Here is a 17,381-nt window from a genome sequence, read left to right on the forward strand (position 1 = left end):
CCGATGATGAATTTTTTGAACTGTCAGAAAAATCCTGTTTTGCTATCTCAGGCAGGTTTCTCTTCTTTTTTAATTTATTGTTTTTCGTCTTTATTGTGATGTTCTTCTTCTTCCAGTTAACATGTTTTTTCCAGCATTAGTGAGATATACTGACATATAACATTGTCTAGATTGTACATCATGTTGATTCGATCCACTTATACATAGGAAATGATTATCATCCAAGCTCTAGCTAACACCTCTATCTCCTCACATAGCTACCATTTCTTTTCTGTGGAGAGAAGTCAAGCATATAACACAATATAATACAATATAACTGTAATCACCATGCTGTGTTATTACTTGAAACTATCCATCTTATAACTGGAAGCTTTTACCCTTTAAGCAACATCTGCCCATTTCTCCCACCCCCTCAGGCAAGTTTCTTAATCTCTTTTAACTTCAGTTTCCTCATCTCTGAAACAAGGGCATGATATCCACATGGAGAGCTCTTATGAGAACAGAGTGAGAGTTTGAATACCAAGTACCCAGGACAGTGACTGACACAGTAAGTACACAGCAATGGTGGATCCATTATTTTTGTCCTTTTTTTTTTCTGGAAATAAACTTAAAAAAATGTCTTTTACTCCACCATTCTTTAATTGCTTCATTCCTCTCAACGCATAACAAGAATCAAACCATTTTGCCAGAATCTCCTCACCTCCCATCTATTGAAGTTGTGATTGGAGGGTGGTTTCTTAAGGGTATAATCTGAGGAATACCAATGTGTCCCAGAATTTTACCTGCTTCCAGTGGTGACACTCCTTGGGTCGTCCCTGTATTCTTTCTCTATTCCTGTAGGTATCACATGGTCAATAAGAACAGGGTGTTATTTATGGATAATATGTTCCCTAACCCCAGAAAGATTTGAGGCAGTTTGTAGGATTTGCTCACACATGAAACAGGAAGGTCATATGTCAAAGAGAGATGACAAGACTATTAGAGTACTATGTGAAATGCAACTGGGATTTGATACGGATTTATTCATGTTTTGGACTGAGGGTTGCAGTCATTAATCAGTTCAAAAAATTAATTGAGATAACTACATTGTAAGGGAAGTATGCTTTTAATAAAATTTTAATTATATAGTATAGCATGTGCTGTAAAAAGTATTTCATTAAAATAAAAAGAGATCTTAGGTGGGGAGGATATAGCTCCGTTATAGAGTGCATGCTTAGCGTGCAGGAGATCCTGGGTTCAATCCCCAGTACCTCCATTATAAATAATTAAATAAAAACCGAATTACTTCCCCCACCAAAAAAAAATTTTATTTATGTCTTCCCCTAATGCTAATACGTTGCCGTTTAGAATAGACAGCCTGTGCCGATTCCACACTTTTCTCACCCTTCACCGGGCCTCTGGAGTTCGAGAGAATTCCTATTACTCGTCAGACAGATACTAGGTAGTAAAACGCAGATTTCTAAACAGAGTGAATCTGAGCTCCCCTAAAGCCCCTGAGAATTAACGCGTTTTAACCATTAACTCCCCTGGGCTCTTTTGATTCAGAAATTTCTTAAAAGCTCCGCATCACTGTGGCTTGGGGTAGAGATGGGGGAGAGAAAAGAGGGAGGCAGAGGGAGCCTTCAGGTTCGGGTTGTCCCGGGGGCGTTTGTTTGGGGATGGGATGAGGTGCCGAGGAGGCGCGGGGGAAGGGGGACGCTAGCACGCAAAACGCTATTTCCGGCTCAGACTGCCTCACCGAGTCTCTCTGAGTCGGACTGTTTTGGGGGAAAACGAGCAGTCCAAAAGAGCTAGGGGTGTGTGTGTGTGCGCACAAGGCGGCGGCCAGGGTCCCCACGGCGGGTGTCACTCTGCACAGCTCGGCCGCTCTTTCGGGGCGGGGCAGGCGGGGCCGCGGCCGCGGGGGGCGCCTCCCGGCTCCCAGCGCAGGACATCCTGCACGGCGGCCGCCACCACAGCGGGCTCGCCCGCAGACAAAGGGGCCGGCGCGGCGGGGCGGACTCGCGCAGCCGGGGGGGGGGGGGGCGCGCGCGCGCGCGGGGAGCCGGCGGCCCGGCCGCCGAGGGCGCGGCGAGGACCCCGCGCGGCCCCGGGGCGCAGACCCCGCCCGGGCTGGCTCGGCGCCGGCTCCGGGCTTGCGCTCAGTCTTTGACCCTCGGTCCCCGCCCGGCTGACCCCCCGCGGGCCGCCGCGCTGTAAGCGCTGCCCGGCGGCCGCCCCTCCTTGTCTCGGCGCGGCGGGGCCGGCGGCATGGCTGTGTCCTGGAGGAGCTGGCTGGCCAACGAAGGGGTTAAACACCTCTGCCTGGTAGGATGGCGGGCGACGCTCGCCCGGCGCCCGGTCTCCTGGGCCGCGGTTTTGATTCATCCTCTGAGCGTGCGCGGGTGGGAGGCTGGAAGCCGGAGTTTTGCTTCTGAGGCAAACTTGCTCCACTAACAGAACTTTCTGCCGGGAGTACCTGGAGATAATAACGATCCCCTCCCTCCCTTCCTCCCAGTGCTTGGGAGTTTCGCTCCACTTTGAGGGGAGAGCGGATGTGGAGGCAGGGAGAAGGGATCCCTGTTTTAGCGAACACTGCCTTTTTCTTAGCCCTTTAAACACCCCCCCCCCCGCGCCCCACCTTTGCTCTTTTCCCAGATTGCTTCTGTTGGATTTTATTTTATACCGTAAAGTACTGTTTTTCATTATGTGCTGCTAACACAATTGACATTTTTGAAGTTTAACAACATACAGCGCTTGGGACATGATGATGTCCCTAATTTCTTAGTCTCCTTTTGTCCTGCAGGGGCTATCTGTGATCTTTAGAAGACCTGCGTGCGTCTCAGATGCGTAATCGCAGGTGCGCGGGGGCTGAGTGAGGTCAGATAGGTTCTCCTCTGAAAACTGAGAATGCTTTCTGCAGTTACTCATTGAAGTTCCATTGAAAGTATTGTGTCCAAGGAATGTACTTCCATTCATCAGGTGATATTTATTTTTAATTTTTGTTTTCTCTCTCTCCCTTCGTGTGATTTAGCTTATCTGGCTCTCCCTGAATGTCCTGCTTTTCTGGAAAACCTTCCTGCTGTATAACCAAGGGCCAGAGTATCACTACCTCCACGAGATGTTGGGGGTAAGTGGTCTGGAGTGACCTGGTGAATGGGTGTAGCGTGGGCGGACGTCGCTACCAGGCTTGGTCAGTTTTTCCATTCGTTAAAGAAGCGTTGGGTTGTTAACGTCAGAAACATTTGTTATTCTCTAAAGTGGTCGAGTTTTCTTGGTTTATCATTTACACTGTTCTGGGTTGAAATCGCTGACTCTTTTAAGGATCAAAGGGAGTGTTTCCTAAAGTGAACTGCCAGACTGGACTAGCAGCGCCTGAGAAAAGTTGCTGCTTCTTGCCAGCCGTCAAGTGTCCTGAAGGGTCTCCTCAGTAGGAGGACCCACCCACGACTAGGCTTTTTGTTTTCATTAATCAAGACCTCAGCCTGCCCAGAAGCTCACCCAGAGAGCATCTGCACTGTTTCCTCTTACTGTCAGTTCTCACAAAGTGTGTGTGAGGCAGCTGTTCATTTATGGGCGTTTCTCAACTGCTTGCCCCAGGTTCCTGGCTATTTATGGGTCCAGTGTTCTGGTCTAATGGGAGAATGATAACTGTGCAAAGTTTTGCTCTGATTTGTCTCATGTTGCTATTTTTTCTTTTCTCTGTTCTATGATGTTTCTGCTCTCATTCTTCCTCTCCATCCACTTCCTACTTGACTTCCAAACAGTGGCACTGAGGACCTCTCACTTTGTCTAGGGAGATAGCTTTTTCTAAGCAACCAGCAAAAGCATAAAGCAGACTGAAAACTCTTAGGGCATCTGAAAGAGCAGATTTTGTCATTCCTTCTCATTGGGGAAGAAAATACATTTGATGTAGGAGATGCACTGTTTTCTTTTTCATGGTTTAATGACAATTTAAAATTATGAGTAGCTCAGATGAATTCAGTGGAAACGGCCTTCCATTTCCTGCTTTAGTTACAGACCTTATTTCTTCTTGAACTTCAGCTCCTGGCTCTAGCAGTGCTTGGCACATGTTAAGACTGCAATAAATTGAGGCTGAACTAATTTATATTTCATTTTATACAGTAAATTACTGTTTATTGTCTATTGTTCATACAATTGCTATTTTTAAAGTTTAACAACTATTTTTAAAAATTATGTTTTAGAGCTGTTTAAGGGTCACAGTAAAACTGAGGGGAAAGTACAGAAATTTGCCATATGTCCTCCCATCTCCACACCTGCATAGCCTCCCTCATTATCAGCATCCTTCACCAGAGTGGCTCATTTGCTACAACTGATGGACCAACATTGACACATCGTAATCACCCAACACTTATATTTTTAACTAATAGATTGATAAAACTAGTCTCAAAGAGTAAACTCATTTTATTGTTCATTCTTAAATCTGAATATTTCCTTCCTTCTTTCATCCAACCAACCTTCCATCCAGTCACCCAGCAAACTGTCCTGAAACCTTTGCTTTTCAAATGGCCACATTAGAGAGGAACACCTCACCTTTGCCCTCAAGTTACTTACAAGCTAATGGGAAAATCCAACAAGTAAATACTGATAGTTCAATAAACAAGAAAAATGTTTCTGTAATAAACACATGAAGGTCTATTGGCCTCTCATGTTAATTTGTTTCCTAGAAATTCTCCCTTAGGTGTAAGTTAGCAAACGTGAGGTTTTTCAGTGGAAGATATAGCCCCACTGAAAATTATTATGAAACTTGAACAACTTGGAGAAAACTCTTGAGAGTTACGTTGGTAAATTTTGCCATCAAAAATGGTAAATTTTGATCAGGATGTATTTGTAATAATTTAAAATCTAAGACTAGACAACTTGAAAAGCCACAGTTGAACTTTGGATTTCAGTTCTATGAAATAGTATGAGCTAAAATAATAACTTATTGAGAAACTCATTATGTTGGAAACCAACAAGTTCATTTTTATGAGTTTGGATGCTGTGTAACAACTTCAAATTTACATTGGTGACAAGTCAGATATGAAGAGTACACACACATACACACACACACTCTAATTAAAAAGAGTTAAATGTTTCACCTTTCTCTACTTCCATCCCACTTTAGTGCTTTTTGTTTGAATAACATGAGAACGAGGTTCAATGGTAAGTTCTGCAAAATAGCTGGGACATAGTAGGGGCTCAATAAACATTGATCAGATGAATGAAGAAAAAGATGATAAAAGGTCTAAATGGGAGGCTATGAGTGAAAAGTGCCAGAAGCAGACTGAAGAAGAAAGAGGTCATTGTAAGTTAGTTTTTATGGAAACGTAAGATTGATCATAGTGAGTCGTCAACATTTTCTGAAGAGTCACTGCGGAAAGGAACAGCTTTCTTCTTGGCATCACGCCAAAGGAAGAAAGATGACTTACAGACTTCTCACGTTTTGATAATCACCTATATGAATTTTCTAGTCATTAATTTATCTACACCATTTGGAATAGATTTTATCAGGCCTTTTAATGAAAAAAGAGCTTAATGAAGGAGTATTTAATTTGATTTATCCTTGGCTTCTCTTTTCTAATCTTTTGTTGTTGTGGTATTGTTTCATAATATAAGAATTTGCAGGCACTTTTCAAATTGCAAAAAATACAGTGTAACAGTGGGATATAATTAATTTTAAAATAAGTATTGCTGGCTCCCAAGTTTTACATGTTTAATTATATATCATGAACTTTGTGCTTTAGAGCAGTTTATCTTAGAGCCTACCAAACACTCACAAGAACATGATCCCACCATGACAGAACTGTGGAAATCCTGAAAAGGGCATAGGTATTCTGATATTGTAAGTTTGTTTTAGGTGAATTTTGAGTTCATAAAAAGCACGATGGTATTTCTGGAAATGAATTTGATTGCCACCACTTTAAAACACAAATGGAAACAGGATTTCCGTTTGCTGAATAGTTTGATAATAGCATTTAGTTTAAGGTTGCTGTTATTCATCTGTAAAACGTAAGGTAATAATAAAGTTGGGCTAGTTTTATGGGAAGAAAACGTCCACAGGATATATAGCTCATTTGCAGAAAGACTCAGACACTGAGAAGCAGTAAATTCTTTGTAGCAGTCTGAAATCTCTGCTTTCTGCTGGAAAGTGATTTATTCAAATGTTTACTTATACTGATGATATACTAGTCACTTAACAAATATCTTGGTTAAGCTTGGAAACTATTCTTCTCATTTGCACGTGGGTAAATACAGACTGGGGAAGCTGAATGACTTGCTCGAGTCCCTTTGGATGGTCAGTGTCAGAGCTCGGATTTGAATGCCGTGCTGTCTGACCTTTGGCTTTTTCCTCATTTTTAGATTTTCTAAACCACGTCACTGGCCCATCTCAGATACTTAGGCCACTGGTTAGTATTACTTTTTATCTGTTCTTCCCAATAGATACATAATATGAGTCATATGTAATTTAAAATTTTTCAGTAGTCCTTCAAAAAAGTAAGAAGCAGCCAGTGACATTAACTTTAACAATATATTTTATTTGAAATAATATATCCAAAGTATTACAATAGATTGAAGCATCCAACATGTGGTCAGTATGTTTAAAAAAATTATTAACGAGATATTTTACATTATTTTGGTCTATTAATTCTCTGAAATATAGTGTATATTTTACACTTATGCACATCACAATTCAGACACTGAATTTTCATCAGAAATACTTGGCCTGTGTTGAAATTTTGTTAAATTTTACAGATTAAATAGTGGATTCACATACCCAAGTTGATCCAAACATATTTCAAAATCTTCTAAGAACACAAATGAATATCAGCTTTTAAATTAAAATTAAAATTAAAATTAATAAAGCTAAAAAATACAGTTCCTTGGTGGCCCTAGACACATTTCACATGCTCAGTAGCCACGTGTGGCTTGTGGCCACCATTTTGGACAGTACAGGTGCTGGGTGGGAGGAGATGTTCCTACCTTCATGGCCATGTGCACCTACCATTTTGCTTTAAAGCAAACAGCTAGTCACCAATCAGCCCAATAAAAAGTCATCAGGACTTACATGTAGTCCTCTTGCTCCCCGTGTCCTGAACAGGATTAACTCCCGTGGATGGGAAATTGTGGGCTGTAGTTATTAGCGTGTAAATATAAAAATATCTCTGGCTTCTCCCTCATCTTCTGAGTTTTCTGGAGATGGGAGCCTTTGAGAATGAGCGTAAAAGTATTTAACTCTCAGAACTGGCATTCTTAACTACTAGTAGGCTAGGTGACTATCCTCAAACCAAAATTAAGGGTTAAAAAAATTGCATAAGAACTGCCTGGGAAAAGAAGATCTTAAATGATGGGAGATGAAATGATATTGGGGTTTAATGTGTCTTAGTAGGAGTTTTCATCATGATTGTTTTCTGACAGACTGGTTTGACCCAGACCTGGAGGCAAAGTAGTCACGGCTGGTTTATGCCTGAGTTAATGTGCTAATCAGACTGTGCACGTCCTAGGAGATGTTTAATTATGACATGCTGTGAATATTAGAATCTTAAAATTAGCTAAGAGGAAAAAAACCCTTTTGAAGAAAGCCAAAACAAACACCCCAAACAAATAATTTTCACCTCTCCATAGCAATGTTTTAAATAAAGGACTCCATTGATTACTTAAAATGAATTCTGTTTTTGATTTATCTATTTTCAAGGAATGGAAAGTGTATTTAGTACTTTAATAGAATGTACTAATGTGTTGCGACCAACTCTGAGAAATGTAGCTTCCTAAATTTTTTGAAATGTTAGGGCAGTTAACTCCGGGTCCTACCTATAGACACCTTCATATTCATGTTTACCTATTTCTGAGTTGTAGTTCTGGAATTTTAGCAGTTAAAGGACATCATTTCACTGATACAAACATTTTAATTTGAGAAGAGAATGCACCAGATTCAGTGTGTCTTGGCTTCATATATTTTTTCCCACAAGCTAGTATTTGTGTATGGACCATTCAGTTTCAACCTAGTTATTCCCATGGTGTCGTGATGGGAATTTAATTTTTTTGCTTTGTCTCACAATTATTATTTTCAACGTGCTGCATGGTCATGATGATCTTTTCTCTTGTTTTAATCTCTTATTGAGATGCCTCTGTTGATTGAAAGAAAGTTTTGTGAGCACTGAGGTTTTTTTCTAATCTTACAATGATGAGCTTTCTTCGGTCAATCATTATCCTTTAAGTGATTTGGAAACATTAACAATTGACCCTCCCAAGAGTCCTAGGAGTTGTATCATAATTAACGTTTTTCAGAGACAGAAATCTGATGTCATGTGAGTTTCTTAAGGTCGGAGATCGGCATCTCTGGACAAATGGACCTGGGATTTTAAGTCAGCATTGATTTAGAGCTGGTCTAGGCAGCTTTGATTCTGCTGAGAAGGATTATATGCCTCCTTTCAATTTCGAAAAAGGCTTGATCATTAACTCTTTTCCTTTCATTGCACAGAATATTGTGTGTGGTTTCAATTCAGAGGATGTTATTAACTAAGTGGGTTTTTTTGTTTGTGTTTATTCTTAACATTCTGCTAATTGAAAACAGTTTACTTCCTGTTTATTGGCAGATGAAATGAGTTACAGTTCTCTGATGCAATCATATACTTTATTTACAATAGACTCATAGAATTTTAGACTTGAAAGACAGCTTTGATATCTTTACTTAGACTTCTTCCATATTTTCCCAAATAGAAAAAAGTAAAATGATATTTAAAAAGTTTAGCAATTTAAGAAGTTATGGGAAAATATTGATTTACCCCCAAGATAACATACATGTTCAGCATTATAATTGTTTTAGACTTGTTTCAGACAAATTGTTAAGGATTATGAGACTTATTTTTATTTAAATTATTTCTGATTCCATGATGTTTGACAGAAGTTTAGCACAATGTTTGACCTCTTTGTTATATACAGCTAAATGCCCACTTTATAATTCTCTTTTATCAATACCATCCAAAACAGCATAGAATTGGAAGGTGGAATTAGTTTCAGAGATTTTCACATCTACTTCATTCATTTCATTGTTAATACCATCAATAGCAGATTATATTCATTGAGGACTAAGTACCAGGTGTTAGTCTAAGAGCTTTACTTGGATTAATATTTTTAATCTTTTCATCCATCTTCTGGAGTAGATATTATTAATTTTTAATTTGTAACCAAGAAAGTGAATTAGAGAAGTTTTTTAACTTACTAGTGAATGACGGAGGCAGGTCTGTAGCCCAGACGTCCTGGTTCTAGAACTTGTATACCTAACCACTGGGCTCTTCTGCCTCTAGGCAGCATTAGTATCAGGATGTAGTATATGGACTTGCCATTTTGATAGGACAAAAATAATCAAGTATCAGCCATTTCATGCGATTTAACCTAATAACAGTTGTTATCATTTGTTAATCACATGTTATGTGTCAGATACAGTTAGTTCTTTCCTTTTATTATCTCATTTAATCCTTATATATTTAATTCAATCCTTATAACAACCCCAGAGGGTAGGGATGACCACTTTGTACAGAATTGAAAAACTGAGATTCTGAGTCATTAGGTAACTTTCCCCAGTTTGTATGTATGTGTTTTTGTATTGATAAGTCCTCTATCAAAAGTACAGGTAAGACTATAGTGTATAGATTATCCCTAAACCTAAGCAGACTTGTATACTCCATCCTGACTGGTTCCTACTGCATTTGCTCGGACTTCATTACAAAGGATGGCTTCAGCCACAGACACTTACCTCCTCACAGTACTGGGGGCTGTAACTTTCCCTGGGGGAGCATCCAGTGTGGGGGAACGAAGTTTGTAGAGCTGCAGAATGTTATAGGAACCAAGGAGATGGTTCTAGCTCACGTGTCTCATTTGATAGACAGATTTAGTGTAGGGAAATGCCTTCTTTATGGACTCAGCACAAAGCTGAATGTAGATGGTATGTCTTCCGACTCTAGTCAGTATTTCTAGTTCATCACGCTAAGCATTGTGTTGATCATAAAATTGATTTTAAAAGTGCGTAGGTAATGCTGCAAAGGAAAATCAGGCATCCTTAATTCCTTATTGACAAGGTCATGAGCTTTGGAGCTATATGGATATGAGTTTGAATCCTCGCTCAGGCATTTATCAACCTTTATGATTTTGGTACCTTACTTCTCTGAGCATAAGTTTAACTCATCTATAAAGTTAGGCTTAAACCTTCATCTTAGGTTATTTGTGAAGATTACATGAGAAAATGCAAGTGAGATGCTTAGCATTTGGTGCATAATGTGCTTTTGCTATTGCTGTAAATATTAAGTAGTGTTATTTAGCATTAATGGTATTAATACTATTAATAGTACTAAATAGTAATATATATTATTTATGTTTGTAAATAAAAATATTAAAAGGAATGAAGAGAAATATAAAATTAGAAGGAATTTGCTGAGCACACGGCAGATGGCGTTAGGACGGAGAGATTTTTCCTTTCCTTTGGTTGACCTCTGGCTGCTCCCCTGATCCTTCTGGACAAAGAAAGGCTCTCCGCTGCTATTTGGAATTGGCACAAAATTTGTAGCAACTTGGTTATGATTGCTGAGAGGAATTTCAGCTTGGGGTAGAACACATTTCCTTCAAAAAGGCTTTTATTAATCTTCATTGACCTTGGAGTCTTCAACAGATAACAAGGGAAATAACGCCTATCTCACAAGATTATTGTGAACCTTAAAGAAAATTTAAAGAAATAATAATACTATTAATTAATAATTAACAATAGCTAGAGCCAACATTCACTGAAATACTCTCCTGGTCCAGATGTGTTAAATGCTTTATACATTCTGTGTCAGAGTCTTGACTAGTCTACAAGGTAAGTTCTGTTACTTAAGAAGAGGCTAAACACAGAGAGCATAAATAATTCGCTCGTGGATTAAAGGACCTTGCACAAAGCCTACTATGTAAGCAGAGCCCCAAAAGTGCCAGCCATCCTCTTTCCTTCCCTCTTCTCTCATTCTCGTCCTGTTCACTTAACCATTCTGCTTATCTCAGAGTGTTGTGTTGAGGATTAGATATGACTTAACAGATAGTGAACTCCTTTGAGGTATTGAAAGCATCGCAGATGCAAAAGTAGTGGTCATTACATATTGTTTCTGTCTCCTGTTCATCCCTCCCAGCTTTTAAGGCTCCAGCAGAGATCCTTTGGGAGTCAGAAAGCATAGTTTGGACCAAGAAATGAGATTTCATTTTCACGACAGGAAAGCAGCACATGGCCCCTAACGTCCAACATGCTTTACATTTACAGTGTTGGTTATCGAAGTGGAATCTTGAAGGGATGTGACATGCTGTAATGAATAATTTCGGCAAAGCGTGGACTAAGAGTGAGACTTCAGTATAAGAGAAGATCACGTAGCTGCGGCGTGAGCCCGCCTCCCTTCTTAGTATCCGCGTCTTAATGCAACTTTGTGATGTGATAAAAGTCCATGTAATAAATCATCAGTCTTGTGGAAAGTAGTTTCTTTTCAGTCCTGGCAGTGGACTAAAGAAAAAGCAGATAAAGGAGAAGATGGACTTTTCATGATCAATAGAATTTGGAATTTGTTTACATTTTTAGAGATTGGAAAGTTGAATTTGACCATGACTCCTAGTGAGTCCAGCACATGTTTTATAGGGAAAAGTTGCATGCTTTGATGATTTTCATGGATTTGGGAATTGCTAAGGAACTCCAGACACATACCAAGAATATCAGGGGTCTGATATAGTTTAAGGCAAGAAAAGTTGAGTGATGCACACAAAGTGAAGCATTTTATATATCTGAGATTTTTTTTAAAAATGGGCACATCTACACCAAGATAAAATTAAGAAATGATCTAAGGTGAATGCCTTTCTGACAATAATCCTTTTTCCTATGATTGGATTATCAAGTAGCTGATTGCAAATTTCAAGTAATTCAAAAAAAATGGAATCTGAGAAAGCCTAAGTCTGTTGGAAGGATCTGACATGGTTGTGATCCAAACAAGTTTCAGTTTTCCCTGTATTTTTGGTTCTCTTTTGTTGGCCTTTTTTTCCCCCCAGTACACTCTCTCTTATGTGCTTTCCGATTAGTGTCTTATTCTGAGTGAACTCCCTGTCACCCTCCCTTTCACGGGAATGTGGATTGCAAGCTGGGTGAGGATGCCCTAAGAAGACACAGTTGTGGAGCAAGGAAATAAGAACCGTCTATTGAGAATCCTGATGAGATAGGATGATGAGAGAGTTTTTACCTCTCACTGATTGTCCCTGGCCAAGTTCCTTTTGATAAATAACTTTGGGCCTTTGAGCTTTGATAATTCTTTTTTTTTTTTTATGTTCTTCTCTTTTTTTAAATTTTTTTTTTTAGGGGGGAGAGGTAATTAGGTTTATTTATTTTATTTATTTTTAGAGGAGGTACTGAGGATTGAACCCAGAACCTCCTGCATGTTAAGAACGCGCTCTACCACTTGAGTTATACCCTCCCCCTGATAATTCTTTTGGTTTGAAAAACATGGGCCCCAAAGCACACATGTGAAGTCCTTAGAGTTATGCTAACAAAGGTGAAGATACATTTTTCTTTTCTTTGTTTCCCTCATAGCTCAGAATATCTAAAGGGAAAACCAAGCAAATGCCATAAGTAGCCTATATTAATGGATTCCAACTGGAAAAACATGACTCATGTTAAACCACAGGAATGTAGAGCTTCAACATGCAAGTTCTTCTCCTACTTGAGAAGTGGCATTTGCTGTTGAGCATTATCTGTATTATATTTGTCACCTATGATAGCAGTTTTCTGGGGTTCGGGCCTTGGCTGGGACTGTGCGGAATGCATAACTGAACTGTTCAGCTATTTTGATCTTGTACATTTTTTTTTAAGTAAGAGAATGAAAAAAATGAGTCAGATGAAAATCTTGGAAGAGTTTAGTTTCCTGGATCGTAATAGATCTACAAGATTTCCTTAACTTTGGTTTGTTTGAAGAAAACTGAGACTTGTACTGGTTTTAAAACTTGAGTGTGTCATCCTTAAAGGAGAAAATTTGTTCAACACACAGATTTTAGATATATGAAATTTAATTTGTTAATGTCTTAAATCACGTTCATTCTAATTCTTGATAAGACCAAGTGTCTGCTACTGCATTTTCCTAAGCATGGAGCAATTATTAAATTAATAATAGCTGTGAAAATTTCAGAGTCTCAGTGGCAAAAATATAATGTCATGAAAAGAACATGGATTTCAGGGATGAACTGACCTAAGTTGCAATCTTGACTTTACCTCTTAACAAGTTTATCTGTAATTTATTGAAATCTTCAAAGCCTTAGTTTCCTAAATTTTAAACTGAGAATCATATTATTAAATTGAGCTACATGAGAAGTCCGATATTACTTATAAAAATGGTGATTTTGCATGTTTAACCTAATTTCTCTCTATTTATAGGACTATTATTATTATTTTTGAGGAGAGGATTAAGTAAGATGAGAAAGAAATGAGTGTAAAGTCTATAAACTGTGTTGCTTCCCTTACTTCTAATGGCAAGTTACAGTAGACAAATTCATGACAATTCTAGACTTATTTCTTTCAGGAAATATTGACGTTAAAAATGTTTTGATATTGAAATCTATTTGGAAATATTCGCTAGTGACTAAAAGAAAAGTTAATGCCCAATTTTGTACAGTGTAGAAATTTTGAAGTATTTAAAAAGACATTTTGTAAATGACGGTGTATATTTTTTCCTAATTATGATTTAAAAATTATTTAAGCTTATAATTAATTGCTTTTCAAGTGGCAGTAGTTTTCAAATTTTAGCTCCAAATTTCTTGGCCTTTTTTAAACTTTCCATCAAGCAAACCAAAGCTTGAGGTTCACATGAAGAGGACTGATTTTAGAGGACACTAGCAGTGACTCCTCTCTGTAAAAACAAAGGATTTGAAAAACTATGTTCCTGATGTCAGGTACAGAGTATTCAAACAGGTACCTCAGTTCACAGCATGCTGTCTTCATAGGTCTGTGCAAGGCCCCTGTTTACATTCTTCATCATTTATTTGTCTACTGATTTATTCATCACTCTACATCCCCCAATCCACTTTTCCTCCCAACATTGGAAACTCTTCTAATACTGTGCTGACATGCATTTTTCCATTGGTGTTTTATGTGCATTTTTTTTAAATTCACAAGAATGGTATTGTGTATAGGACTCATTTTCTTTCTTACTTTTTTCCATCTGATATTATGTTTCAAAATTTATCTATGTGACTGTGTATTTCTTTGGTCCTTTTCCTCTAATTGCTGCATAATATTCCATAGTTTGCGTCTGCTATGGAATGCTTAAATACGTGTGCATCAGGAAGTTTAGGTGAATGGTCTGTAACAAATGATCCATTCATTCAGTCCATGTTTAATTTACTTACTCTGTTAGACATTTGGGCCATTTTAATGCATCCAGAGTTCTTATTCTTAGAATTGATAGCTTCTTGGAGACAATAGTATATGTATGCACACATATATGTATTTTGTACATGCATACATATATGATTTTGCTTTTTTTTTTTCAAAGAAAGACTAGAAGAAAGTCAACCTGATTCAAACTTGGAAGTTATGGTTAAAAGATGCTGAGTTAGCTAAGATTGGTAGTATTTTAAGGAAAAAGCTACAACTTAAAGACAATTATGAAATTTAATTCAATTTAAAAAGTTATTAACTAATAGGACTGAGTTTAGCAATTGTAAAATAGATATGTTTAAGTAGATTGTGTTTGACAGACATGAGCGAAAAATCTTAATACTGAATATCCTATATACAATATATGAGTTTTAACATATGTCATTTTGGATGGTCTGATTAAAATTCTAACCAAGTGAAGGGGTACCGATTGCTCTGAGTCTATCTCCCTTTCAGAAATTATTCCATATGCTCAAGCTACTAGTAAATCTGTTTTGGCATCTGAATTTTAGGAGAAATGTTGAGAAATCTAAAATGATTTAAAGATGAGAAGAAAGATATGACAACAATTGTTTCTGATGAAGAGTCACTGAGAGGTGACTAAATACTCAGTAATTGTGACCGGATGTGCTGGACCTGTGATGTGGGAGAAACAAAGCCTTTGTCAGCTTTCTAGCCAACCCATCTCTGCAAAGTACACTCCATTCCCCAGTGCTTTTCCCTGCGCACGGAGCACTTCTGCGGGAGGAGGGAGATGTAACAGTGACATACCCTCTGATGCTCTGTAGCTCTTGAGAGTCTTGTTGTTGGGCCTTAGAGAGGAGTGGAACAAAAGGGATGGGCACAAATATCCACACGAATGTCACAGATGAATTTTTATGTTAAAAAAATCCATTTTAATAATGTTTGTCAGCTAAAAAGTTCAAATCATTTTCACTTGACATTTTTACCTTTTAGAACAGTTCTATGAGGAAAAGTGGAGGGCATTTTTATTGCTGTTTGGCTAAATTCTTCAATTCTAGGTTTTGGAGACAGGTGACCTTGGTAGAGGTCACAGGAGCTCACTGTGGTAAAAATTTCATACCATTTAATCTGCCGACCCATTCACTAGAGAGCATGGCCTTTAGAAACCCGTGAATGTGTTCATATGCAATTCTGAATGCCATTCATGTTGAACTTTAACCTTTTCAAACAGACACATGGTCTGGAAGCGAGTCTCGTCTGTTCTCTGGGCTTTTGGCACAGGAAAGGCAAGGTATATGAAATCGGGACAGAAATAGCAATCTCGCCTTGTTCTTCTCTCTCTGTAATAGCTACATTTCCTTCTGACTCATAGCAGACTTCTAAGGAGAGACCACATTCCCACTGAACATGGAAGAAAATTCATTTCTGGAAAGGGTAGAATGAAGGAGGATGACACATAAAAGGAAAGATTTGAGTTAAGCGTAGGGATATCTGGATAAAGTATCAGGATAACTTTGGGTGGTCCCTTTAGTTATATGGAAAATTTTTTTTCTCCAGCTTTCTTCTTTAGGACTGACTGATAGCTTCTTTTAGAGACAGTGTTCTTAAAAAAAGCAATTTTTAGATGGGAAGATAGGTCAACTTCAGTCAAGAATTACATCATAGTTAAAAGTCTCCAGGGCAATTAGTTGACACAAACCAGCTAGGATCATTTGGAATGAATTACAGTTTTTTATGATGGCATAAAGGGACATTCATGAGCTTTTGGATGTACCCCAAGAGCACTGGGTTGGTTGTTTATATTGTTGTTTTTTTTTAAGAAATAATTACTCCAATTATTATTCTCTACTTTCTGGCTGCTCATGACATGTTATTCATTGTTGTTTCCATATGAAACCTTATCAAAATAGGTAACCCACTTTTGAAGTAGCCCTTCATTGAAATGTCATTTTTCAAATTTTTGAATGCAACCTTGTTCCCATGGAACGTTCATCATCTTCTAAATTCATATCTCTATCATGATATACTAATGGTACAAACTGAACATTTAACTTAGGACTACAGTTTTGATTTATAGGCCTAGGAAAAATAAACTCTTCTGATTTTATGCTGTGGACCCTTTTGGTTACTATAAAGGCAGTGGAAATTGCCCACCATTGCCCTAGAAAAATCATATAGACTGCTTTACTGGTTATCTCTTCTTGCCTGTATATTTGTCTCATGACTACTTTCTTTGGCTTTCATTGCTAAAATAATATTTCCCCCAAGGAATATTTTTTTCAGATTAATTTTCTTTAGTGATGACCATGCATTTTTGAGGTTCACAAGGATAAGAGGCATTTGGGCTTTGCCACTTCCCTTGCTTCCACCTGTAGCTTTGTGGTGGAGATAAAGGTATGATGAATAGGTAAACCATTACACTATAATGGAGGGGGAAGGTATAGCTCAGTGGTAGAACAAGTGCTTAGCATGCACCAAGTCCTGGGTTCAATTCCCAGTACCTCCGTTAAACAAACAAAACCCCATCCATTACAACATAATGGGCTAAATGTTCCAAAGGAGGTATGGTTCAAGGCAGGAAGGAAGTATTGAGAAAGATGCTCCAAATTTTTCAGAATATCTGAAAAAGGGAAAATTTCGGGATGTAAATGAAGGTAAGTGTGAGGATATGGGCCTTAGCAAGGCCTAAGAGAGAAAATGACCCTTGGGCTGAGATTTGAAGACTAATAAAGGGTTCATCTGGTAGTCGGCACGGAGGTTGGAAGAGGTGGGAAGCCATCACTATCAGAAGGCTAGGCAGCAGCGTGAGCCCGGGGTAGGGAACTGAGCTATGCAGGGACGGCGTGGGCTAGCTAGTCTGAGTAATGCAACCAGAATCTGCACTGAGTCATACAGTGTAAAAGTGTAACTGAGTAGCCTTATGGGATCATCAGTTTGCTTATTTACAGACTTCTAATGTAAGTCAGATCGAAAAGAAGGTTAGACTGGATGACCTATATGGTCTCATCAG

The 17,381-nt window shown here is 38.5% G+C and overlaps 1 protein-coding gene across 1 annotated transcript in view; it reads left to right on the forward strand.

Moving 5' to 3' along the window:
- Window positions 1–2,043: 2,043 nt before the first annotated feature.
- NOX4 (NADPH oxidase 4) overlaps window positions 2,044–17,381 on the forward strand; it is a 126,258-nt gene continuing 110,920 nt past the window's right edge. The window contains exons 1-2 of the mRNA XM_006218368.4: window positions 2,044–2,307; window positions 3,014–3,109. Coding sequence (XP_006218430.2) covers window positions 2,251–2,307; window positions 3,014–3,109 — 153 coding nt within the window. The 5' untranslated portion in view covers window positions 2,044–2,250. The remainder of the gene's footprint in view (window positions 2,308–3,013; window positions 3,110–17,381) is intronic.

This window comes from Vicugna pacos, chromosome 10, assembly GCF_048564905.1.
Source record: "Vicugna pacos chromosome 10, VicPac4, whole genome shotgun sequence".
Lineage (NCBI taxonomy): Eukaryota > Metazoa > Chordata > Mammalia > Artiodactyla > Camelidae > Vicugna > Vicugna pacos.